Source organism: Oculina patagonica, chromosome 13 (assembly GCF_052425735.1).
Source record: "Oculina patagonica isolate OP01 chromosome 13, crgOcupat, whole genome shotgun sequence".
Taxonomy (NCBI): Eukaryota; Metazoa; Cnidaria; class Anthozoa; order Scleractinia; family Oculinidae; genus Oculina; species Oculina patagonica.
This window is the reverse complement of record NC_135770.1, coordinates 3,760,505-3,785,980: the sequence shown is the minus strand read 5'-3', so window position 1 is coordinate 3,785,980 and position 25,476 is coordinate 3,760,505. Positions and strand designations below refer to the sequence as shown.

At 39.1% G+C, this 25,476-nt stretch overlaps 4 protein-coding genes across 4 annotated transcripts; 2 read left to right on the top strand and 2 right to left on the bottom strand.

The window, feature by feature from the left end:
- Positions 1 to 244: 244 nt before the first annotated feature.
- Positions 245 to 3,143, top strand: LOC144635949 (brevican core protein-like). The gene is made up of 3 exons (XM_078495075.1): positions 245 to 616; positions 969 to 1,119; positions 2,377 to 3,143. The coding sequence occupies exons 1-3, from the start codon at positions 245 to 247 to the stop codon at positions 2,766 to 2,768; spliced, it is 915 nt and encodes a 304-aa protein (XP_078351201.1). The 3' UTR covers positions 2,769 to 3,143.
- A 4,267-nt stretch (positions 3,144 to 7,410) lies between these two features.
- On the bottom strand, positions 7,411 to 8,373 carry LOC144636880 (melanocyte-stimulating hormone receptor-like). The gene has a single exon (XM_078496083.1). The coding sequence runs from the start codon at positions 8,371 to 8,373 to the stop codon at positions 7,411 to 7,413; it is 963 nt and encodes a 320-aa protein (XP_078352209.1).
- Positions 8,374 to 14,165: 5,792 nt separating this feature from the next.
- Positions 14,166 to 18,941, bottom strand: LOC144635948 (neurocan core protein-like). The gene is made up of 4 exons (XM_078495073.1): positions 18,829 to 18,941; positions 17,252 to 17,652; positions 15,857 to 16,007; positions 14,166 to 15,317 (listed from the first exon to the last, which is right to left on the bottom strand). Exons 2-4 carry the CDS (start codon positions 17,621 to 17,623, stop codon positions 14,923 to 14,925), a joined length of 918 nt encoding a protein of 305 aa, XP_078351199.1. The 5' UTR covers positions 17,624 to 17,652; positions 18,829 to 18,941; the 3' UTR covers positions 14,166 to 14,922.
- Positions 18,942 to 23,952: 5,011 nt separating this feature from the next.
- On the top strand, positions 23,953 to 25,307 carry LOC144636658 (QRFP-like peptide receptor). Its single transcript, XM_078495848.1, has one exon. The coding sequence runs from the start codon at positions 24,055 to 24,057 to the stop codon at positions 25,138 to 25,140; it is 1,086 nt and encodes a 361-aa protein (XP_078351974.1). The 5' UTR covers positions 23,953 to 24,054; the 3' UTR covers positions 25,141 to 25,307.
- The last annotated feature ends 169 nt before the right edge of the window (positions 25,308 to 25,476 follow it).

Below are 25,476 nucleotides of genomic sequence, written 5' to 3'. Positions count from 1 at the left end.
ATTTTTGTTTCGTGTAAACGCGCCTTTAAAAGTTTACTTAGAGATTTAGTGAAAATTAGCTGGAAGATACAGTGTTTTGATAGATAAACCAACAGAAGACTTTTGGTTCGAGTTATCTGAATGTTCAAAAATCGGAATTCCACTAGTTCTGTATTTGCAAGTCTGCGATCGTTGAACCGATCATTAAACCGTATTTTGACAGTTGTTTTCATTTATTTAGTGAAAGGCCAACTTTCGTCAAGGCATGTATATCGAATTACTCAAGGGCTTCATCATCACAATGGCTGTTCAAGTCGTTCTTCATACAGTACTGCTAGGCGCCCTGTGTCCCAATGACAATTGTTTAACAGGCGGATTCTTCTTTGCTCCTGGAAGAAACATGGTCAACAACCACGCCCTTCGTGGTCACGTGTTTGATAACTTTACAGTCAAACAGCCAATTGAATGCTTTAGAAAATGTCGGTCTGAATGTCAGTGCATCTCGTTCAACTATCTGATGAATGTGAATGAGAACAACTGCGAACTGAATGAAGAAAACAGGCACACCAATTCCAGTGCGCTGAAATCTATGGAGGGATCACAATACTATGATCTGACTATAAACTACGACTTTAGGGTAAGGCTAGGAAAACTTATCTTCGAGCAACATGCACATAAACTGATAATCCGATTTAACGTTTTTTCTCATGTAGGATGACTTTTTTATCTGTGGTTGACATGGCAAAAGCAAGGTGTTTAAAGGGACGAGGAGATAGACATTTCACGAAAACATCGATTTTTTTAAAAATCGTAGATTTATTTTTTAAATTTTTTTTGAGGGCTGCATTGGTCAGTGCACTAATATATAATTGAAATTAAGCTGTTTAGGTATGGGTGGTTGCAAGGTGCTCTTACGAAATACTGGATCGAGCCACCTTTAATAAGCTATGTTAGTTTACGCTCGTATTTTTCATGACATTTCTGGTCAGGCAAATGTTCCCTCTGCTGAATGTCAGAACGGATGTTGTGGAAGCCAGCCCTGTATTAACGGAGGAACCTGTCACGAGACCTGTGACGTCACGGGCAAACGATTCACGTGTACATGCCCTCCGCACTTTACGGGAAGATTTTGCGAGACTGGTAAGCTAAGTTTTTGCTTACTTCGTATTAGTTAAGTCTGGTGAAACGCGTTCGGACAATAAAATACTGATGTTACACGTTTGACTCATGTGCAATGGTTCTCTGCGCTGTTTAAGAAAGTTGAAATGAATTCTGGTAGTTGTAGTCGAATGACGACATAGTGCAAATGCGATATTTTTTGGTTTTTTAAAATGCTTAGCCTTGTTGAAATTCTTAAACACTTTTGCTGATTTTGTGACGCTATAGAGAAAGCTTGAAAACCACAGTGGTGAATTTTGAATTTTATGACCCAATAGGCCTTATGCATGAAAACGTCATATGCTCAAAATTCACCACCAAGCCTCGTTTACGCGAATTATTCTCAAACCTCTGCCACCTTCATGCAGTTTCCACGTTGGTATTCTTTTCAACTTTGCTGCTTTGGGAATTCGTTCATGATAAAATTTACAAGTTTGCACTTCGAAAGCGAGGCTTGGTGGTGAAACTAGCCAGTCTGACGTAAACATGCATAAGGGCTATTAAGCGCGGCATAACGTCAAAATCGACACATCACTACCAACAAGAATTGCAACTGGATAATTTTCTATACTAAAAGTTAACAGACGTTACACAATGGTCAGTTCAAAATTAGTCCAAATAAAATTAGTGTAAAACTAAAGGGGTGCCTGAGTACTGTTAAATAGCTTTACATAAGTGTCCCACAAACTTCAGATCAAAATGGCAGGGGCACCCAACAAACCCTTTCGGTGAATATCTGTTGGGAAGACCTAAAATCGCCTATCATTTTCGAATTGAAGTGTGATGAAAAACTGGAGATTACAACAGCTCAATCTTTCGGGACGTGGGAAAAGTAATGCCTGCTGTTTTCGGGGAGAGAAAAAATGTCGTTTTGGGCACGAAAAACGGCCAGCCACGATTTTCGAGAAGGCAACAGCAGCTTGTAAATTCGGGTAATAATATTTCGTTCCCTAAAATTTTCTGCAGTTTGAAGGATCAGCTAGCGTATCCGAAAAGATACACTTTTCTTAGCGTTTAAAATTAAGGCTTTAAAACACACAAAAAGGACAGTTATAACGTAAAAACGGTGTTCCGACACCTATAGTAAAATTATCTCGTTTGTTCCCTTTGGAAATGGGACTAAACAGAATTAATTTAAAACTCGAGTAGCTACAAGTGTTGCTTGCATACTGTTATACATCGAGTAACGTGACATATTTCTATTAACTTATAACTTTTGCATGAATACACTTTCCACAGCAAACTGTTCTACTCCAGACTGGCTTTTATTTAATGGTTCCTGTTTCAAGGCGTTTGCAGAGAAGGTCAACTGGTTTGAAGCCCAACAAATTTGCCGCAGTCAAAATAGCAACCTTACATCGATACACAGCGCCGAGGAAAACGAGTTTGTTCGCGATAAAGTTGCGACCCCTAGTGAGCGAGTCTGGATTGGACTTAACAACTTGATAAACAACGCTGTGTATGAATGGAGCGATGGCTCTGACGTGTCATTCACTAATTGGGCGCCACCAGAACCAAATAATTATGGAGGATCTGAAAACTGCACTGAGCTTTACACCGATGGCACGTGGAATGATATAGGTTGCTCCCATAATCGGAGTTACGTTTGTGGCAAAGGATGGGAACCATGATCCATTTACTTCGATTATTATTCATTCAAAATATTTCTTCATTTCTGATTGGTTTACAATCCCCGGCTTATTCCAGCAGACTGGATAGCACTGACCATAGTACTATTTATGCACTGACCCAATTTGAAAGGCGTTTCTCAGTATTATTGGACGATTGACGTAATCATTATTGGGCGATTGACGTCAACCGTCCAAACATTGAAAAAATTGTTGGACGATTGACGTCATGCAATCGACAGCGACTTTGATACCCAGGGGGGTACTCCGGCTTGTAAATGACGGGGATGATCGAATGGAGGCAAAACTCAGGACCCCAAAAAGTCCCTTAGTCTTCCGACATTACCCAAAAAAATCCCTGGACCAAAAATAACCTCCCAAAAAATCCCTTGTCAAATTTCCCGTAAATTGCCAGGAAGGGCAAAAATATAACACAAAAAGGTCTTTAAGGGACGGACCATTATTTTCTTGGAGGGGGGGATGAAAAATTTTCCTCTGCAAACTTTTTTTTTTAGTTTATGCACCTCTGCAAACATTTTTTTTCGAAATTCTTACTATTTTTTGTTATACATATCGTGTTTGCAAACAATTTATTTTGTGAAAATATTGAAGGACCGCAGCCAGGATACAACATATTATAAAATTTGAAACGATCTCTGACTTAAAAACTTTAAAAATACAAGCTTTCGGCTGTTTGAACTACAGCCTTCGACGGGTAAAATGTAGAACGGTAAAATATGCAGTGTGTGAAGTTGCGAAATAAAAATGCTAATAACTAAGAATATTTGTTAAAAAGAATGCGAAATAAAAATGCTAATAACTAAGAATATTTGTTAAAAAGAATGTTGTACTGTCCAGGTAGAGGACAGGAATTGTTATCCGCATTGGGAGTTAGCTTCGAATGCCACGCTTCCAACGTTTTTCTTGTTCTAAAGCCGCCTTTGTCAATGACAGATGCATTATCAAAGTCAATCGCGTGATTGTTGGACCAGACGTGATTGGCAATTCTTGAACCTTTTGCCGCGGTTTTTACATTTCTCAGGTGTTCTTTTTTCCTGGTGTTGAAGGCTCTGCCCGTCTCACCAATGTAACACCATGAACACTCAGAACAAGGAATTTTATAGACAACGTTTGTCTGCGATTCCAAAGAAGGTCGAAATTTTGGAGCCGGGAACTGTTGTTGAAGGGTGGTCAGTGGTTTGTTTACTACTGTGATATCGTGCTTTTTGAGGACACGGGTCAGAGGTTCTGTTACGCCTTTAATGTACGGTAGAGAGGCGAATGACTTGTGTGATTCGGGCGCCTCGACCATTTTGAAGAATGTTCCAACAAGTTCCTCCGGGGACAGCACTGTCGAGGGTGCTCGACAGTGCTGTCCCCGGAGGAACTTGTTGGAACATTCTTCAAAATGGTCGAGGCGCCCGAATCACACAAGTCATTCGCCTCTCTACCGTACATTAAAGGCGTAACAGAACCTCTGACCCGTGTCCTCAAAAAGCACGATATCACAGTAGTAAACAAACCACTGACCACCCTTCAACAACAGTTCCCGGCTCCAAAATTTCGACCTTCTTTGGAATCGCAGACAAACGTTGTCTATAAAATTCCTTGTTCTGAGTGTTCATGGTGTTACATTGGTGAGACGGGCAGAGCCTTCAACACCAGGAAAAAAGAACACCTGAGAAATGTAAAAACCGCGGCAAAAGGTTCAAGAATTGCCAATCACGTCTGGTCCAACAATCACGCGATTGACTTTGATAATGCATCTGTCATTGACAAAGGCGGCTTTAGAACAAGAAAAACGTTGGAAGCGTGGCATTCGAAGCTAACTCCCAATGCGGATAACAATTCCTGTCCTCTACCTGGACAGTACAACATTCTTTTAACAAATATTCTTAGTTATTAGCATTTTTATTTCGCATTCTTTTTAACAAATATTCTTAGTTATTAGCATTTTTATTTCGCAACTTCACACACTGCATATTTTACCGTTCTACATTTTACCCGTCGAAGGCTGTAGTTCAAACAGCCGAAAGCTTGTATTTTTAAAGTTTTTAAGTCAGAGATCGTTTCAAATTTTATAATTTATTTTGTCTTTCCAGGCCCTGCAAACAATTTTTTTTCAATATTTTTCATCCCCCCCCCCCCCTCCAAAAAAATAATGGTCCGTCCCTAAAAATTGAACGCCGTGTTTGAATATTCATCATACCAAAAATAAGCCAAAAAAATCCCCTATTTAAATCAAGTCACCCTAAAAAATACTTGCCAAATTTTCCAACCCAAAAAAATCCCGGAATCAAAAATTTCAAACCCAAAAAAATCCTTCGATCATCCCCGTCATTTTCAAGCCGGAGTACCCCCCCTGGGCTTTGATATTGCAGAGCTAGAGGGCGCGAAAATGGCTGCCATGTTGAAAATTGCGACGAAAAAAAATTCCATATTATTGGAAGATAAAGAAAGCGAAAACAGAAAAAAACTTCGAGGGGAAGTCACTTGTTTTTTTTTTTTTTTTTTCAAAAAAAAAGCTTTATATCTTTACGAGAATAACCTCCAAAGTATGGCAACAGCGGAGGAATTGGCCATGGTTTTGCGCAAATTTTACGCCGAGGTGAGAGCCCGTTTAAATGTATTTTGTGTTTTGGAACTCTAGCTGGAAATATTTTGAATGAATGATAAAACAATTATTAAAATCGGCTTTCGTATAATATGAAGAATTATGCAGATTGGGGAGGGTGTTACCCGCCTTAGCGTTCGGTTTCGGCGGATAACACCCTCTTCGATCTGTTTAATTCTTCTTATTATTCAACACATGCGCGCGCTGCCCATATATGGTCAAAATGTTAACGTTATCTGTCATCCGTACATAACAGATATCCTGCGATATACGTAGGTTGCGAAGATTCATCCGAAATCTTGTAAAACGCTGCATAATTACAGTTTTTCTGTCTGCAAAATGTGTTTCGTTGACAATTTGTTGAATAATAAAACAATTATCCTGCTCAATCTTGCGGAATATCGTCTGATTTTAGCCAACTCGGCCTATGGCCTCGTCGGCTAAGTATCAGGCGATATTCCGCGCAATTTCGCAGGATAATTGTTAATTATTGTACTCAGCGTCATCCAAAAATTGGTAAATAACTCTTCAGTTGGTAAAGCTCCTCTTTGTAATTAATTGCAATGCAACTGGAGCAATACTACATTTGTAAGTCGCTTAAATGTAGCGTTCATGTTCATATTGTGATTTATACCATGCCATTGAAAAAACAGCCAATCAGAATACAGGAAAGCCGTTATATATTCGACGGTATTCAACCCAACCTCCCCATCGTGCGCTGCGATTGTATTCTCGACAAAATTTAGTAAGAGTATTTTCTATGGCATGGTACACAACACTTTCTCGTGGTATACTATGGAATACCCCACTGGTCACTTGTATTTTCTTGGTATACACACTCGCCTAAAGGCTCGTGTGTATACCGAGAAAATACAAGTGACTCGTGGGATATTCCATAGTATACCACTCGAAAGCGTTGCATAACTAGTATATATAAATATCTTTATCTTCACACAATATTGAATGTTTTAGCAATAATTAATTCCAGGATTTTCGAATTACAGTGTGCAAATATTGCAGGTTTTTCATGTAAGTTAGATCGATCACCCATTGTTGGCATCACTCCTTTCAAATGCACTCGATTAACTAGCAAACTATATTACATAAACTAACTTTGATACAATGTTTATACTGAGGGAAAAGCGTGTCGAGACGGAGTATCCAGTGCTTGTTAATAATACATTGTCTTGCCATGTTTCTCACCCCTCAGAGGCTTCTGTTATTGTTTTTCGTACGGGCTGAGAACTGGGGAGAGGTGAAAAGTAAGCGCGCGGAGCCTTCCCGTCGTCCTCCGCGCTACCCATATTTTTTATTTTTCTTGTTTTTATGCTTTTTTCCCTCCGTCTCCGCTGAAGGTGCCTTTGCCTGATATAATGGAAATATGTCTTCGTTTGTTAAATTTGTCAAAAGTACAATTTTCTCCAAACTTCCCAAGTGCACCAAAACTCGATAGTGCACAGCTTAAAGCACAAACCAATTGCTTTATAACATTGCGGATGGACATGTACATATAAACCCGCACGAGAAAAATAATTTTCTGGCGAAGCACTTTGCTCGTGCTACCAGCTTGCACTTTCGGATTACGGACGGTGCACGCTTTTGTATACCGAATTTGATTGCGCGGCTCTACTAGCTATGTTATAATGCAAGTTTGTCAGCAATAATGAATCTTAGAGGTATTTATGGCTTTGATTTTTTAACCGTTCATATATTCTGTGCAAATTAAGTTTGTAAGTTTGGAGTTAATTCATTAAAATGACCTGCAAATGAAAATTTTCCTGAAATTAAAGAAAAGTTGCAATCGCAGACAAGTTTTTTTCTTTATATTCACAAGTCCAAGATGATTAACTTGCTCAAGTGTAAATGAATGTTCATGAAATAAGGTAACCCATATACAAATGACAAGAAAGCACTACCATCATACTAGCCTTACAGCCGCTTCATTTTTTTCCCACCTCGAGTGCAGTATAGCTCTCTGTAACTAATAGGGTTTTAGCAAACGTGATCGTCCAAACTAGCTGACGTATCTCTTCATTGCCTAGAAACACCATTTTTGTAAAGTTTCCAGAGGGCTCTTCGGATCTCACGCATTCTCCAACAATAAAATGCAGGGTTGAGTGAAGAGTTGATATAAACTACAGTAACTGAGACGCCGAGAGCAACGTGGAGATTTGCACTGACTCTTCCTTCTACCGCCATGATAACGAAGCAACAGAAAAGAGGAGTGTAACAGACAAGAAACAGCGCGAAGAGGTATGTCATGGTTAAAGCTGTCTTGGTTCTTGATGCCACATCAAGAGCTCTTCTTTGATTCGACTGAAGATGGCGCGTGACATCTCTGATAGCTCTTTTGTGGTGACGCACCAGAAAAATTATTTTAAGATGAATAAAACAGTTTAATATCAAAAGCACCGGCATGAGTACATGAGCAATCAGACCTATCTCTGCTACTAAGAAACGCGCTAAGAGTGATGAAACAGTAAAGATCCAACAAGACACAAGAACAAATATAACACGACTCTTTGTGACGATTGCTTCGTATCTGAGAGGATACAAAAGGCAAATGTATCGTTCGATGCTCATAACGAACAGAGTAAGAAATGTTACCCCAGCACCTATGCCACCAAACGTCTCTGACAAGAACCAGAAGATACAAGCATTTGATGGAGAGGTATTCCTGGTTTCTATCTGAACCATGAAACTTGTCTGCGACAACAACCCAACGAAGATATCCGACGAGGATAACGAACAAAGCAAAGTATTTTTCGGTGACTGCCGAAGTGATGGAGTTCGCAGAATTGCGCACAGGACGAGTAGATTTGAAGAAACTGCTGTTATCGAAGATATTCCGTTCGCAATAAGAAGGAAAAAAGAAATGTCCATTGTATACCATGAAATTGCTGTCTGTAGATCCATAAATGAACACAACTGTTCCGAAGGAACTGAAGTGGGAATATCACTTGGAGTAGGCACCAACGTTTGGTTCAACGACATGATAAAGTTAAGGACGTTTGTCGTGCGCTGCTATCCTGTGCTTACATGTAAACTGGTTCTTTTTTAAATCTATCAAAATGAGTCTAGTGAAGACCTGCATATTAGTTACCCACTCGACTACTTGCTAAACGAAAATCTCAACGTCTAGGACTCATAGTTGTTTCAAATATTGAAAATATATAAATTTTGTTTACAACGTAGATATTTCATTTCAAGATTAAAACATTTGCCTGTCAAAGTAAACAAAAACCGTTACGTTACATGTCATAAACCAATAACCGGGCTACTTTTTTTATAGTTTTCCATCATAAGGTCAAATATAATTAAAATATAACTAAGCCGGAAAACGATCTGTAAGCCAAAAGACGATACAACTGGAGCTTCACACGGTGCTTAACACATGCAATGAAGAGTTGACAATTGTGTTTATTTTATAACGTTTTGCCAAATACTTGCTGTGTAAATTTATGTTTGCAAAGGAATTATTTTTCTGTATCTAAATGACAAATTCCTAGCTACTTTGCAACCAAATATGTTTCCCGGGCGTGATAATTTAAAAAATCTCGATGATTTGGTAAGTGCAGAATGCAATATGGAACAATTGAAAGTATGATGTTTTATATATGTTCGTGTTTATTTGCTTTATTTTACTTTCGGAAAAACTGTTCACAGGCTACTTGTATTCTTTCCTAGGTGTTCCTTACGCTAATCTTTGCAAACGTAACACGACACTTTTGTTCGTTTGTAACAAAATACTTTTGTCTTCCTTGAAAATGCGATAACATGAAACTTTTGTTTTTTGTTTGTTTTACGGCGGCATCGATGACATTTGTTTAATTTAATTAAGTTACGGTTTAGACTGCACGAAAGACGATTCTCAAAAACTAAAGAAACAAATCTAATCAAAAAACATCTTTTTCGACAGGTTTTTTAAAACGCAGTACAGCTAGGATATTTGTTTCCTGGTTATCAGGTGTTCACGCCGAAAATCCCGGTGCAAGTTTTTGCATACCTAATTACGAAAGCGCTGTGAAAGTCTCAAAATCTAATTTAATTAATTTGCGGTTTTTACTTGGCGCCACGAAGTCTGCAGGAATCCTACCACAAACACGCAATACAAGCGATGTTCATGAGAGTTCCAGCAAAAAATGTAGACTAAACTGCGCATGCGTTTGGCGTAAAGAACGTTGCCCTAGAACGTGGAGTAGTACCACAAGGAGAGCAAAGGGTTTTCTGAAACAAATATATACGTTTGAGATCTTCATATGAAAGTAACGTAGATGTGCTCCAGGTTTTACCTAGGGGTACGGTCAGGTGCTCCCCCACCCCCACCCCCTCCACAAGGAATAATTAATTAATTGATATTAATTAATTAATTGCTGATTAAAAGTTTACACCATAGTGCTTTAGCGCTTGAGGGGTTTAGGGGTTTATCACACGACTGCCCACCAAACCATCACAAAAGTGCATTCTGCACTAAAAACGAGACTATCTTTGAAAACTGTTTCGCCCAACAATATCTCAAAAACCCATATTGCATTCTGTTTCAGTCTTCGTCACTTTTGTCCATCCGGGCCTTTTTTGTATTTGCTGTGCTATTGAAATGTTCCTTCATTGTTTTAAGAGGTTATTTTTATATATTTCATTGAATTGATGGTCATTTCCCATGCCTCAATTTGGCTAAAATCCGCGAGGAAGAAGAAATATATATTATTTAATTTTATGATCAGGTTGATTCATCTTTTTATCGCGTACATATCTTACTTTACTTCCAGTTTTATTATCTCAAGTGTCTTAAATGATCCAAGTCTGCAATAGATCTGGTTTGCTGCTGTGCTTTAAACCAATGCTGCCCCAAAGATCCTCGACAAATTATGACCAACTTTTATCTATCGAGCAACTTTTTTCCTTTCGAAGAGGTTTTTGCAATTTCCAGCAACTTTTTGCAATTTTTGGACCGAAAATTACGAAGGAAGGCCTTACGAACGTTGCCGAGCATTTTTCAAACTTTTCCGATTAACGGGATTAGCCGAAGATTTCCGATAAAGTTCAGAAGATACTTCAACTTACGCCATCGGTAAGTCTTCGCGATTAATCTTTGTGAGAGAATCCTTGTCATTCAACAAATTTTGGCCTTTAAATACTATTTTGATATTTTTTTTGCAGTTAAATTGCATGAAAATGCTCAGAATCTTTTCTCCAGATTGAAATAAGCATATATTTCGAGGAATTTTCTTGAGCAACGTTTTGGATATTTTGGTGCAACTTTCGAGCAACTTTTTGGATATTTTGGAGCAACTTTTGAGAACTTTTTTAAGAAATTTCGTGTAACTTTTGGACAGCCCTTCTTTTAACCTTTGTTGGCCGTTTACTTTGACTTAGTTCCTCCTCCTCCGGTGGGACAAAGGGACGGGGCCACTGATCTCTTCATTAGCAGCAGGTCTAGGAGATGGGTGATTACTTCTTTAAAACAGTCGTTTGCTGATCAAAATATAAATGGTATCAATCAACAACAGCCATTTGACACATAAGCTATACTCACGAATTTCAGATCGCCGTACAAAAAATGTAGTATTTTTAGTGGCTATGTACTTAACTGATCGAAGGCTTAGGCAAAGGCATGCCACTCTAACCGACGATACATTTTTCGAATCCGCTTATGACACTGTCGCATATGGTCCAGTGAAAACAAAATTGTCGCTGTCGCAGGTAGAAAGGAAATACTCGGAGGGGGTGAGAACTAGCATTGTGATTGGTTTATTTTCCCGCTTATGCTTGCGACTCCGTCAATCTAGTTTTCCCTGGATCATAAGCAACGAAGTCGTAAACAGAATCGGACGAAGATGGAAACGTTCTGATTTTTCCGACTTCGATTCCGTCGAGCTTATGACTCCGCTTTTGACTACTACTTTCGATTTTCATTAGCTAGGTTGTAGGTGCTCTTGTGACTCCGACTACGACTCCCACTACGACGTCATTGCTAGCCGGTAAAAACAGCCTTAGGCGGCTGTTATGTTCAAACGTATACTGAACGTAAGTGCAAAATTCTGAGTTAAGAATCAAGACGAAAGCGAATACAGTAAAAACCCGCGAATAAGAACCTAACATTTAAGAACCTGTTAGGCTAAATTTTGCAAATTAGACCCCATTTTTATAAGAAACTATTTAGCCTAAAATTTGAAAACAAGTTCTTATTTTCTATAATTGATTAAAAATGTTTACTTCTTTTGGGAAAACAAGATAAGTCAACATTCAGGATCCTCTTTATAGATACCTAACCTAGGGGCCTTATCACTCCAGTTAATAATAATAATTAATAATAATTTAATAATTTATATAGCGCTTTTTACATGTGCTGATCAAAAGCGCTTTACAGTAATTTCATTAAAAACAATAAAAAGTATACATATACATAAAACAACTAAAACCTAAAGGTAAAATACAGTAAAAATTTAAAAAGATACATTAAAATGCTGATCTAAATAAAAATGTCTTAAGTTTCACTGGAAAATTTGAACCATTTACAGACTTCATAAAGTTAGTGAAATCTTAATGTTCTTCTCTTTTCTTCTTCACACTTACAGAATTTGTAACTAAAGTCCGTAGTTTCACATTTTTCTCTTTCTCTCTTCCTTTTTTCATGTCTTACTTCTCTTCCGTTCCACTTTCTCTGTGGGGATCTGTCAATCTATCTTTGACTCATCACATAAATTCTAATTACATTTTTCTCTCTTCTCCACTTTCCCTTCCTCACTTACATCTCATATCTCTTATCTTTATCAATTGTCTCGCTCTTCTTTTCTTTTTTTTTTTTTTTGTCCTTCGCTCCCGCCGGCCGTTCGCTCCTGCTCTTGCTCGCTCTCTTTCTCTTTTTCTCTTTTTTTGGGCTTCCTTGGTGTGTCCGCCTTTTCTGCGCTCTCTTTTTTCTCTCTCTTTTTCTCCTGCTTCTCCCTTTTCTTTCTCCTTTATTTTTTTTTTTTTTCTTCCCTCCCTAGTGGGGGCCTTCGTTCTTTCTCTGTTCTCTCTCTCCCTGTCGCCTTGGTTGTTCTGTTCTCTTGTCTCTCCTGTTTCTCTCTTTTTCTTTTCAGACTTGGTTATTTTCTCTTGTTTTTCCTTTTTTTACATGTGGTGTCTCGTTTTTCTTTTTGTTTCTTCTCTTCTTATTTCCTTGGTGTATTTCCGTTGCACGCCGGCGCTCGTCCTATTTTTTAGTGTTGTTGGACTGTGTCTTTTTCTTTTGTGCTTTGTCCGCCTTGCTTTTTTTTGCTCGTCTTCTCCTTTTTTTCGGGCGCGGTGTTCCCCGGCCCAGCTGGGGCGGCGGGGTGTTTTTCTGCCGGTCGGCTGCTCTCCTTGGCGGGTCTCGGACACTTTCTGCTCCTGGTCGGTTCTTGCTGCTTGTGGCTTTCCTTCTTCTCTTTTTTTTTTCTTTTTTCCTTTTCTCCTTTGGTTCCTGCGGCTTTCTCTCTCTCTCCGTCTGCTCTGCTCCCTCTGCTTCTTTGCTCGTCCCCTCCTCCTTCTTTCCTCTCTTCCCCCCCCCCCTCTTCGCTCTCCTCTCTCCCTGCTTTTCTCTGACTTTTTTCCTGCGCCTTTCCCCGCTCCGCTGCTCTTCTCTTCTCTCTCTCCCTTTTGTCGTCCCCCTATCTGCCTTTCTTCTTTCGGTCGCTTCTCCCCCCCCCGGTCCCTCCTTTTCCTGCTTCTCTTCCCCTTTCCTTTCCGACTTTCTCTCTCTCTTCCTTTTTCTTCTACTTTGTCCACCTGCGTGCGTTCGCGGTCTATCTGCGGCTTCGGGAGTGTTTCGTCCGATACTTCGCGGCTTTCTTGGCGACTCGAGCATCGATCTTCGTGTATCATTTGTAACGAATCTCTCCGCTTCCGTGGTCTCCCTTCTCTCGTTCCCGCTTCTCTCCCTCCTTTGTTCGTAGCGTTGGCGAAAAACAAAAGCGTTCGTCGAAATAATTTTATCTTCTTTTCGTTGGGAAAATGTATCATTTTCTTTATTTTTTTTTGTTTTTGGGGGTCTTGGTTTTTGTGTGCCTTGCTCGGCCCATAAAACACCGTTCGCTTTGTCGCTTGTCGCTCTCATTTACATTTTTTCGGTGACATTCGGAATTTTCGTTTGCTTTTTGGCCGTGGTCATTGGATTGGCCCGTGCCATTTTGGACGTTCCGCGCCGGTCTCCTCCTCCTGTCTCCCATTTCTCGGTTTGGCCATTTGTGTCATTTTTGATTTCTGCGTCATTTTTTTGTGTTCATTACGTGTCCGGTCGTTTCAAGTCGGTGCATTTGCGGCACGTACTTGTGCTGTGGTACAACTATTTACATCTCTTTCTCTTAGGTATCCGGCACTTTCTTATCGCATCGCTGGGACCTCAGGCGGGCATTAATCGCACATTAATATGTGGTCGACGCATGTCGGTCTTCTTTTTTTCCTCTTTTCCCTCTCATTCTCTTTCTCTCTTTCTCTGTTTTCTGGTTAGGATGGTGTGTTGAGATTTTGTGTGTTGCTTCATTTGTAGATTTTTTCTTTTTTGGCTTTTTTTCAGACATTTTTTGTGCGGTCTTTTATTTCCATTTGTGTGAGATTTTTGTCTGTTTTTTCTTCGTCTTTCCTTTTCTGTTTCATTTTCTACTTTCTTTTGACGAAACATATAATTCTTAAATAATTTTAAAATTTTGTCTTTCAGGAAACTCGAAGTCTGTAAATTAGAGATTTACAAACATTTTATAGTCTGTATGGGTCAAATTTTCAGTGTTTACTTTTAAAAACACCAAGTGTCGTAATAATACGCAGGTCGGCCGGCAAACTGTTCCATAAAGCCGGTGCAGATGAAGTGAAGGACCTGCCGCCAAGTGTTGGGCGCATTGTCTCCCGTGGAACTTCTAATAATAGGCTACTATTTGAGCGTAACGAGTATGAGCTCGTTTGCTTAACTTTCACCAAATCACTAAGATAAGATGGCGCAAGACCATAAATTGATTTAAAGGTAAGAATTAAAATCTTAAACTTAATTCGATGAGCAACGGGAAGCCAATGAAGCTCGTAGAGGGCTGGAGTTATATGTGAGTACTTTGGTATGTCTATAATGAGTCTTGCAGCGGCATTTTGAACACGCTGCAGTTTGGAAATTTGAAGATTTGGCAGTCCATACATTAATTCCTGCTCTTCCCTGCGACCAGTCCCTTAGTGTGTGCCGACATTTACAGTTGCAATGTAAATGCCAAATTTATATAAGAGTTTTATTTTCTGTTAGATATGATTGCAATAAACTGGACAAGGCATTACTGTACATGTATGTAATGTTATGTTCTGAATGATGAGTGCTTCATTTTTACATATTATACTTATGTGGTAGGCGAATTTTATACAAGGAATAGGCCGAACACCCCTACTAGCAACAATCTAAACTTTTCTTCAGAAAATAAGAACCTATTTAAGAACCTAAACAGCCTAAATTTGTGTTAATTACCATTTATGTAAGAACCTGTTTAGGTAACTTGGAAAAAAATTGGTCCTTACTCGCGGGTTTTTACTGTAACCGACAGAAATGGCTCAACACAGACCGCATTCATCGCTGGTGCAATTGCAGGTGCAGACGTAATAACGCTCTTTACGGCAGTCTACGTTTTTCCACACTCCGCGAGGTTCATGATCAACAAACATTAAAGTGCAGTTGGAATCTTGCAAATCATTTGGTTGATCTTGACGCCAATTGGTGAATGACACAGCATACCCATCATCCCATTTAAAGACTCCGTCCGTTGCCAAGTCATTGAGTCCAGTCCAAATTGCAGACGTACGTGACGGAATTTGAACAGCAACTAAATCCAGAATGAACTCGTTTTCCTCGGCGCTGTGTATCGAAACAAGGTTACTGTTGAAACTGCGACAGGCTTGCTGGGCTACGAACCAGTTTACATTCTCTTCAAACGCCTTGAAATAACACGCTGTGGACATTATGAAGAAAAAAATCGTGGTTTGGTTCAGAAGAAAAATACGTGGTTTTGATTTCTCGAACCAATTTTCGTTCATGACCTTAAGCTAGGCACACACTAGGGGACTAGTCGCAGAAAATAGTCACAGGGACTTATCCCTTAGTGTATACACACTACAAAATTGACCATTTTGGGGACTATTGGTCCCTGCGACTAGTCCCAGAAATCAAACCAGCTTAATTCGTGGGACTAGTCGCAGAGACCAAAAATGTAGTCCCTGCGACTAGAATTTCGATGCAAAATACTAGTACACACTAGGGGACTGGTCCCCGAAACAAGTCCCCGCGACTAGTCCCCTAGTGTGTGCTGACCTTTAGAGGTTCGAGTTATCGGGATTCTACTGTAACAACTAGTCTACTGGTAATGAAATAAACTAAAACAACATCTGAAATGGTTATAAACCAAAATAGCATATTGATGGCAAAAGAAAAGATTGTGGCGGATTATTCAACGTGTAATTCAACTAAAATAGAATTTTCTGCTTAGCTTACCAGTCTCGCAAAATCTTCCCGTGAAGTGCGGAGGGCATGCGCACGTGAATCTTTTGCCTCTGACGTCACAGGTCTCGTGACAGGTTCCTCCGTTAAGACAGGGCTGGCTTCCACAACATCCGTTCTGACATTCAGCAGAAGTTACATTGGCCTGACGAAATATGGTACATGGTACAGAAATTGGCAACTTTGTCATTTTACTTCTCAGGTGAAAAGACAAGATTAAGCATTTCAAAATAGGCCTTTGTCTCAGTGTATTTTCTCTGCAGATTTACGTTCCAGTTCAGAGTTGACGCAGTTCGCGGGAAAAAATTATAGACAAATGTATGGGAAATTGAAAGGGTAACTGAATGCTTTCTAGCCCCGCTACACCCTTCAAACTTAGTGAATAAAAACTTTTGTCTAGTATCTTAACTTTACAATTCATAAGTTGTCCAGAATTCAATTTTTGTAAAAGATATTTGCCGTCGGATTCCCATACAAACACTGTAATTTCTACTCGCTTTGCCTACTCGAAAACCGTGATAAGGCCTATTATACTGTTTCATGTTTGTAGAAAACTATTTTGTGAAGACGTACAAAACAGTCTTATTATTACAGTCTCGATCCCTGAATTTTCAAGGAAAAGGTACCATTTCCCTTGCTAGTTTTTAGCTTTAGGTTTCCGATTTTATTTTGTAGTTTGCGAAGGTCTTGTTTTCACTAACTGTTCTTTACGTTGAGGACATCTCATATCTTAAAATATATACGTCATGGCAGAAGGGAGATATTTAGAAAGGAGAAAGTACTGGCAGAAATAGTACGGGCAGAAAAGGATTTGGAAAATTAGAAGTCATAAAAAATTCAGGAATTTGTACCCACCCGTTCGTATATGTTTTTCTGATTATGTAAGTGTTTATTTCCTCTGTACATAGCCTGCAAGCCCGGGGGACTCCTATAAGAAAGAGACGGGGATGCTAGTCGGACATTTTGAAAAGAACCCCTAAAAGAGACCAATCTGGGTGTGGCTTAAGCTTTTCTTTTCTTGTGCCCTTAAAGATACCAAAAAATAGAATTTATATTTGTATATTTCTTCGTGTGCAGCCCTGAACGAGACCATTAGGGCTAAAAATATTGACGTAATGGCGTTTTGCCCGGAAATCCCTAAGCAAGACCAAAAATCCGAAATTTTACACCTCTAAGCGAAACGACGAGCATCCCCGCCCCTTTCAAATGCGAGTACCCCCGGGCCTACGAGCAGGCTCACGTTTGGCAATACACGCTGAGAGAAAGAGTCCGCGAGCGAAAGACGTCTGGGGTGGAAGCACGCCAACTTTTTCTTGCCGCTTCGCCACTCGCGCGCGTACATATTCTCAAACGTGGGCCTACTCGCGGGCAATTCTGTACATAGCTTACCCTTATGTCGTAGTTAATATTCAGATCATAGTGCTGTGATCCCTCCATAGATTTGAGCCCACTTGAATTGGTGTGCCTGTTTTCTTCATTTAGTTCACAGTTATTCTCGTTCACATTCGTCAGATAGTTGAACGAGATGCATTGGCATTCAGAATGACATTTTCTAAAGCATTCAATTGGCTGGTTGACTGTAAAGTTATCAAACACGTGACCACGAAGGGCGTGGTTGTTGACCATGTTTCTTCCAGGAGCAAAGAAGAATCCACCTGTTAAACAATTGTCATTGGGACACAGCGCGCCTAGCTGTACTGTATGAAGAACGACTTGAACAGCTACTGTAATGACGAAGCCCTTGAGTAGTTCAATATACATGACTTGATTATACGAAGAGTGGCCTTCAACTCAAATAAATGAAAACAGCGATTATAAACAACGATCGAAATCTTGCAAAACCGTGGAATCCCGCTTTTCGAACCCTCAATCTCTCGAACCTCCCGGTGATTTGAATCAAGAGTCGTTTCCCTTGGGTTTCCTTCACTGGCTAAGTCAAACACTGCAAAGTTAACCCGGATTTCAGCAACTTCTGATTTCTCGAACAAATTTTTGATTCCCTTAGAGATTCAAAAAATCTGGATCCCTCTTTATGCGATGTAAGCAAGTTTTTTCCACCTTTTTAATCCAAACTTATTGCATGATTTAATATCTCGCAGTTTTCAACGAAAGCAGATGAAAAGAAAACAGATGTTTTTGATGAACGATCGAAAATTTTCAAATATCTAATGAAAGGTTTTTCTTTATCTTCCTTACTGGTGATTTGCAAACATTTCGACTCTAATGACGTTACACCAGCAAAATAAATGGTGTGCTGATCCATTTTCAAATCCTTTACTTGCGTACTTAGCAGTGGAATTCCCGGCATCTTCTCGAACTCTCGATTTCTCGAGCCCGAGTCCGATAACTCGAACCATAAGTGGTTTGCTTTCCTCGGTCAATCACTGAAATTTTGCCCCCGAGTTTTCCAACACCCCAATTTTTCCAACAAACTTTCATTGCCCTAGAAGTGTTTTATCAAGTTTAAAAATTCGAGGCGCAGCCTAAAATTTTTACACTCTTAAGGTAAAGAAAGACACCGATTAAATCTGTAAAATGATATCGATTCACTTAAATTTTTTCAAGTTCGGCTGCACTGTCATGAGTCTTATACACTCGAACACATTCTAACTATGTTTGTTTTAGATTGATTTCTGCCCCATTACCCTTTTGGTGTTGTTTTATTTCCTTGGGTTATAATCTTGAGGTTAATTCGTTTTCATCGATAATTTAGAGGAGAATTTTAAAAATTAGAAATATATACCTTTTAAAATTATTGCTGACATTAATAAATACCCAAAACTTTATTACTTGAAACTATAAAGTTAAGCATTTCAAAGATAAAAAAGCAAACATTAACCATAGCATTCGTGCGTGAAAATTGCCCACAAGTAAAACATCTGCAACAGTGAAACTGAGTAAAATGGAAGGGTAGAATTGTTTAAGGTGTTAGTTACGTTTGCAAATAACCAAAAATGTATAACTACCGTACTCAAGGTGACACAAGGAACGACCACCAAATCGTCTTTTTGTTTAAAAGGCCACTTCTTCTTCGAGCTTAATTCCCATAACCATAATCCAAGCACCTTGATGAAATAAGTGTAATTATGTTGCCATAAGGTGATATTGATTTTAACTTTGAAAAAGAACGTTGCCTGCTGTGAATTCCAATTCTCTTTGTCTGATCAGCAAATGTTACCCCCCATGCACTGATCCTATTAGAACGAAAAACGATTCTTTACAAACAAAAGCACAGCAGTTTTACGATGGCATTAGTTAAGTAGTTGAAGCTTAGGTAATTAAAAAAACAAACAATATAAAAGCTAGACGTTACACATCGGTAAATTCTCTACAATGATTTCGACTGTTTTTGTCTAGAAGTTTCCACATTCTTGTATAAGGGGGAATTTCCAAAAAACTAGCTGTAGACAACGTTTAGGATCTTCTTGAAACGTTTAGTTAACACCAAAAATGGTTACATTAATCTTGAAAAATTACGCATCGAAAAATTCTCTCTGATAATTTCGACTCTTTTTTTCACATGCTTGTAGACCCTTGTATATATAACTGGATTTATGAAAACGTGGTCAAAGAAAAGCCGGTGACCTGAGTGTTTTTGGCCAAGTACATTACACTGCGATGTGGCCTAAAAACATGCCGAGAATGGAAAAACAAAATGAACTACAGCGCTGAAAGGTAGAAAAGAGAGAGGAGGAGAGAAAAAAGACTGACATTCACTTTAGTTTTTATATCGTCTACTTTGGAGTTTCTGGCGAGAAAAAAACGCGTTTACGGCGATTTGCGCTTACAACGGTGAAAATTTCACTAACCTGGTTTTCATAAATCCAGTCATATATATAAAAGTGAATTTCCTCGTACGAAGTTTTTATGTTTTAAAATTTCATTTTTATCAAGCGGGCATGAAGGCGGGACGAGGGTAAAAAAAAGACGAAGGAGTAATTATAATAAGCTACCTTTTATCTGCCTTGGTTATTTTGTCTAGCTTTAATTTGAACAAAAGTGGAAGGCTTTCGAAGGAATTGTTTTAGCAACATAAATTTTTAAAGATTTTTTCCAAATTGAATCATTACTAACTAGTCGAGGGCTGAATTATCAATATGTTTACACTGAATGCTGAATCATTTTTGCGATGAAAAGCATGGCGTGTAAAAATAAATGAAGCTTTTAACAAATTGAATTGTTATTCTCAGCGGGCGGCTTCCATTTCCTATGCAAGCTAACAGAAATATTACCTCGCTCTTGAACAAACAAAATTTCTTCAGTTACCATTATCACGCAAGAAGAGCTTTCTCTTTTAGTGGACTTTCCTTTTTAGGAAAGCATGTGTGTGCATGTTACACAACTAACGGTCAGACGTTTGAACGTGTTTCAGTAAAAAGCGTGGAGGAGCGGGAGTTCCCGGGTTTAAGTCTGTAACTTTCCCACTCTTTCATTAGCCAAATTTGTTCGCGGTTGCTCCGGGTTCAACTCCTCGGTCGCACTTTGCAAAGAGCCAAGCAGTCAGCAGGTCTCCGGACTGTTGGTATTTTAAACATGTTACGTTTATTTGCAATATTTGTATCATCGGTTTGAGTGGCATGCCTTCTCCCATACTTGATTTGCATGTTGGCTCATTTGACTACAACTACAGTGTACCAGTATCATTCACTTTTTCGTTTTGTCATTCTAATTACAGCAATTGTTTTTTTCAACCCATTGTGGATTCAAAATTTTAATAATAACGGAAAAGCGAAATGAATTCTGATAGTTTCCGTCAAATGACGACATCTACACCCTCCGTTTTTCGTAGTCGATCTGAATTTTATTTTATGGGGAGTGAATACGGTGAGTCTGTATCAAATGGCTGTTGTTGAATGTTATTATTAATATTTCGATCACCTAACGACTATTTTTATAAAGAAATTACACGGCTAAGATCGAGGTCCCTGAGAAGGGGGAAATAAGTCAACGTAAAGCCAGGAAAGGTTAAAATTAACCAAAACAGCAAACCAATCAAAAAGTGTGCCGGATCTGTTGCAGACTGGATCAGTAAAGTTACATACTTGAGATAATTAAACTGGTATTGACTTGCGAGAAAAGTAAGATATGTACACAATAACAAGATGAATCAACCTGATCATGAAATTAAATAAAAAATATTAAAAAACCAAATTAGTCTGTTTTTGCTTGTTTTCGCGACCCTTTTCCGCGCCTTAAATTAAGATCTGAATTCTCCAATTTTTCCTTATTATTTCAAACATGACAAGGAAAATCTCCTTTGACAGAAAGTTTAAACTGGAGACAATGAGAAAAAAAAACGCCGTTGGCCTGCCACTTGAAGGGCGTGTTCAATGATAGGTTTTTCGGAAAGAAAATTTTCGGGGTTATAACCTGTTATAAGCTTCAGAGAGAGAATTTAGGAGACAATTGCCAACTCTTTGTAAAGTGAAGAAATGATCCTCGCAGTGAATCGCAATTAAAGAAATTGCAAAGAAAGAAACCAGAAAAAATTCTGCCTTCTCAACTTGTCAACTCTTTATTGCATGAGTCCAGTGTGAGCCTCCATGTGTCGTCTTTTGTTTCACCGTTTAATAATTTAATTTGACCGTTCGATGGAAGCTATTAAAAAAGTAACCTAGTTATTGGTTTATCAAAAGCAATTCAGTTTAAAACTGACAACTACCAACATACAAAATAAAGATTTTTGTTTACTTTGACAGTCAAATGTTTGAATCTTGAAATGAAATTTCTGCATTGTAAACATTATTTATACATTTAAGATAACTGTTAATCCTAGACTTTGATATTTTCGTTTAGCAAGGAGTGGGCAACATATATATATTTTGTTATGTGCAGGTCTTTATAAGACTGATTTTGAAAGATTTTAAAAAGAGCCAGTTTACATGAAAGCACGGGACAGCAGCACACAACAGATATACTTAAAATTATCATGTCGTTGAACCAAACATTGGTGCCTACTTCAACTGATATTTCTACTTCAGTTCCTCTGGAACAGTTGTGTTCATTTATGGACGTGCAGGCAGTAATTTCTTGGTATACCATGGATTTTTCCATCTTCCTTCTCATTGCAAACGGGATCTCCTCGATAACAACAATTTCTTCCAACCTACTCGTTCTGTGCGCAATTTTGCGGACACCATCACTCCGACAGTCACCGAAACATACTTTGCTTTGTTCGTTGTCGTCATCGGATATCTTCGTCGGCTTGTTGTCGCAGACAAGTTTCATGGTCAAGGTAGGATACAGAAATGCCTCTCCATCAAATGCTTGTATCTTCTGGTTCTTGTCAGAGACGTTTGGTGGCATAGGTGCTGGGGTAACATTTCTTACTCTGTTCGTGATGAGCATCGAACGATACATTTGCCTTATGTATCCTCTCAGATACGAAGCAATCGTAACAAAGAATCGTGTCGTATTTGTCTTGGTGTTTTGTTGGATCATCATTGTTTCGTCAGCCTTGACGCGTTTCTTTGTATCAGAGATAGGTCTGATTGCTCATGTACTCTTGCCGTTGCTTTTGATATTAAACTGTTTTATTCATCTAAAAATCATTTGTCTGGCGCGTCACCACAAAAGAGCTATCAGAGATGTCACGCGCCATCTTCAGTCGAATCAAGGAAGGGCTCTTGATGTGGCATCAAGAACCAAGACAGCTTTAACCATGACATACCTCTTCGCGCTGTTTCTTGTCTGTTACACTCCTCTTTTCTGTTGCTTCGTTATCATGACGGTAGAAGAGAGAGTCACTACAGATCTCCATGTTGCTCTCGGCGTCTCAGTAACTGTAGTGTATATAAACTCTTCACTTAACCCTGCTTTTTACTGTTGGAGAATGCGTGAGATCCGGAGAGCTCTCTGGAAACTTTTAAAAAATGGTGTTTCGAGGCAATGAAGAAATACATCATTTAACATGGACGATTACGTTTGCTAATACTCCCGGTGCCTGCATTTCTACTCCTGAATGAAGTCAAGCAGCCTTGTGAGATCACTGAAGTATTTTGTCCAAATCTCGTACTTCGACCTGTCACTTCTTACTGTGTAAGATTGACGAAATGAGCGATTCTTGACTCTCTCGAGAGTTCCGGATGCAGGAACGTTTTTGCTTAGTTTTGTAAACAAAAACTGGCAGAAGTAAAACACCAAGGAGTTTCTCGAGCCATTTTGAAAGCTCGGAATGCGCAGTTCAACCGTAAGTCCGATATTTTCGGACGCCGAATAAGGACTTTCCAGGGTCGCTCGTTTGCGAAAGCTGGTCAAAGGGAACGAAAAATCTAGGTGCGAGGTTGATCTTGAATTGTCAAGGAACAGAACACAATGACTCTTGCCAACGCTGGAACCAGCAGAGACTGAGAACCATCACAAACCATACCCTATTCCGCGACGCAAACCAATAACGCCCATATATGGAAGTGCAACACCCTTCGTTTCCCGCTCCCCGCGCGGGATTCACCACGACCTGAACACAATACTGCATGATTCGATATATTTTTATTAAGCTCGTTTACTCAAGCTCTGATGTATTTGCCAAAATAGCAAACACAATTCTAGCCAGGGTACTAATTCATAGTGTAATTTTGTTTCCAAGCAATGATGTATCTCAACAACGATTTTTGCAAGTCAAATTTTGAGCTCACTCAGTTGATGCATTTTGTCGGATAAGTTCGAATTAACTTCAGTGTGTAAGTCACGATTGCAATTTTAAAGGTTCTGCTAAGCTACAGATTTATTCAGCTGCCTTTGGCTATAATTGAAATTATGATAAAAAAAATGTCATTTGTGCAACTAATTAAAATTTGACAACACCTGTCTTAACCCCTTAGGCTTCAACAAGCATAAATATGTAAATTCTCTTTACAAAATCAATACATTGTCAAGGACATACATAATGAGAAAAACGAAAATCATCAACAAGTGAACATGGTCTTCGTGTTACGCCAGTCTTGCTGATCATCCACTCTTATTGGAGTTAATTTTATTAAAAGATTCAAATAAAAGTGACTAACTATGACAGATACTAATAAAAAGAAAAATGAGCTGAACAGAAGTGAAAATAAGGATAATTGTTCACAAATACAGAGAGTTTGCGAAACGTGCTCTTGCGAAGAACCTAGAGTCAAACTGTAAGAGGATTGCGTTAACTTAATTATTTAAGAATTTTTTTAACGGCAACAAGCTAAGCTCAACTTTCAGCAATGAATTCTACGGGCTTATATTCCACGAAAATGCCACAGCAATCTTTCGAGAAAAGCTGCTACTTTCTCGAAATTAACCTCGATGTGCCTTTTTACGTGTTTTTCATGAACATAACAACTTCCGTTATAAACGGAGTTTCATCTGTCGTGGCGGTAACAGCGAACGGTTTAGTACTCGTTGTTATGTGGAAAAATCCCGCGCTTCACACGGCTAGTAACGTTTTATTAAGCTGTTTAGCTTTTTCTGATTTAATTGTCGGTTTGGTATCTCAGCCAGCAACCATTGTCTACAAAGTTAGCGAAAACCGCGGAGACTTTCAACTTCTTTGCATTGCGAAGCTGGTTACAGAGCTTACTGGGTGGACAGCCTCGGGAGTGTCATTCCTAACTTTGACCGCTATTGGCGTAGAGAGGTATATTTCACTGTTTCGTCCATTAAGATATCATACTCTTATTACAACCAAGAAGACACTTTCTATAGTATTGTGCTTTTGGATCGTTTTAATTGTTCAACAAGCCGTGCGCTTTTGGTTCCTCGATAGCAACTCTGCTAGCTATCTTGGCGTCGTCGCGATTGTAATTTGCCTTTGTGTGAGTTTATGGTCTTACTGGAGAATTTACACCCTTGCATCACGACATCAAAACTCCGTTCGAGACATCGCGCGTGTAACCGCGCGGTTGCATGGTAGAGAGATCTCAAACTCCACGCGACGCGAGAAAAAGGCAGCAAATGCTATGCTGGGCGTGTTTTTGCTGTTTCTGTTTTGCTATTGTCCCTTGATGTGCTGCTTGATAGCGTTTCAAGTCACTGGGTTCACGACGTCTGTTAAAGTTGCGCTTAACGTATCCGGGACACTTTCATTTGTTAACAGCGCACTGAACCCACTCTGGTATTGCTGGCGTATTGGGGAAATACGAAGGGAAATAAGAAAGTTATTTTCTAAAAACACAGTGGGCGATATATCGTCAGCTGGTTCGACTGTCAGAGCGGCCTATGTGTGTAGGAGCGGTGGACTTGATTTGAATAAGTCCGAGATGTTCACAAGAGAAATTAATAGTGTGGTACCCTCGGCGATTCTTACTTAGTTAAAAATTTCGCAAAGGCAGAAAATAAAAAGGTTTCAATTCTCTGTATAATCTGGTGAAACTGATAAATGGTTAAACATGATGGATACTAGTTGATGGCGTGCCGTATTCGTCGGTCGTAACGCCGGTTTCCCAAACTTTCCACCACTTGTACGTTGATGTGTCAGTACAATGTTATTAAACCAATACCCATTTATTGGTGAATTAGTTGAATTGTAGTCATGTTTTTGACATAACGGCTTCCCAAAGCAATGCAATTTTAGCTGTAAGTGTTTACAACCGAAAATCAAGCTCGGCGTCACCCATTTTTGTACGAATTCTACAGAGCGGTTTCAA

Excerpts from the sequence above, each read along its gene's own strand:
- LOC144635949 (XM_078495075.1), top strand. The coding sequence starts at position 245 with ATGTATATCGAATTACTCAAGGGCTTCATCATCACAATGGCTGTTCAA. Across the intron at positions 617-968 it reads CTATAAACTACGACTTTAGG|GCAAATGTTCCCTCTGCTGA; the intron begins GTAAGGCTAGGA and ends ATTTCTGGTCAG. Across the intron at positions 1,120-2,376 it reads GGGAAGATTTTGCGAGACTG|CAAACTGTTCTACTCCAGAC; the intron begins GTAAGCTAAGTT and ends CACTTTCCACAG.
- LOC144636880 (XM_078496083.1), bottom strand. The coding sequence starts at position 8,373 with ATGTCGTTGAACCAAACGTTGGTGCCTACTCCAAGTGATATTCCCACT.
- LOC144636658 (XM_078495848.1), top strand. The coding sequence starts at position 24,055 with ATGAATTCTACGGGCTTATATTCCACGAAAATGCCACAGCAATCTTTC.
- LOC144635948 (XM_078495073.1), bottom strand. The coding sequence starts at position 17,623 with ATGTATATTGAACTACTCAAGGGCTTCGTCATTACAGTAGCTGTTCAA. Across the intron at positions 16,008-17,251 it reads ATATTAACTACGACATAAGG|GCCAATGTAACTTCTGCTGA; the intron begins GTAAGCTATGTA and ends ATATTTCGTCAG. Across the intron at positions 15,318-15,856 it reads GGGAAGATTTTGCGAGACTG|CGTGTTATTTCAAGGCGTTT; the intron begins GTAAGCTAAGCA and ends TAATGTCCACAG.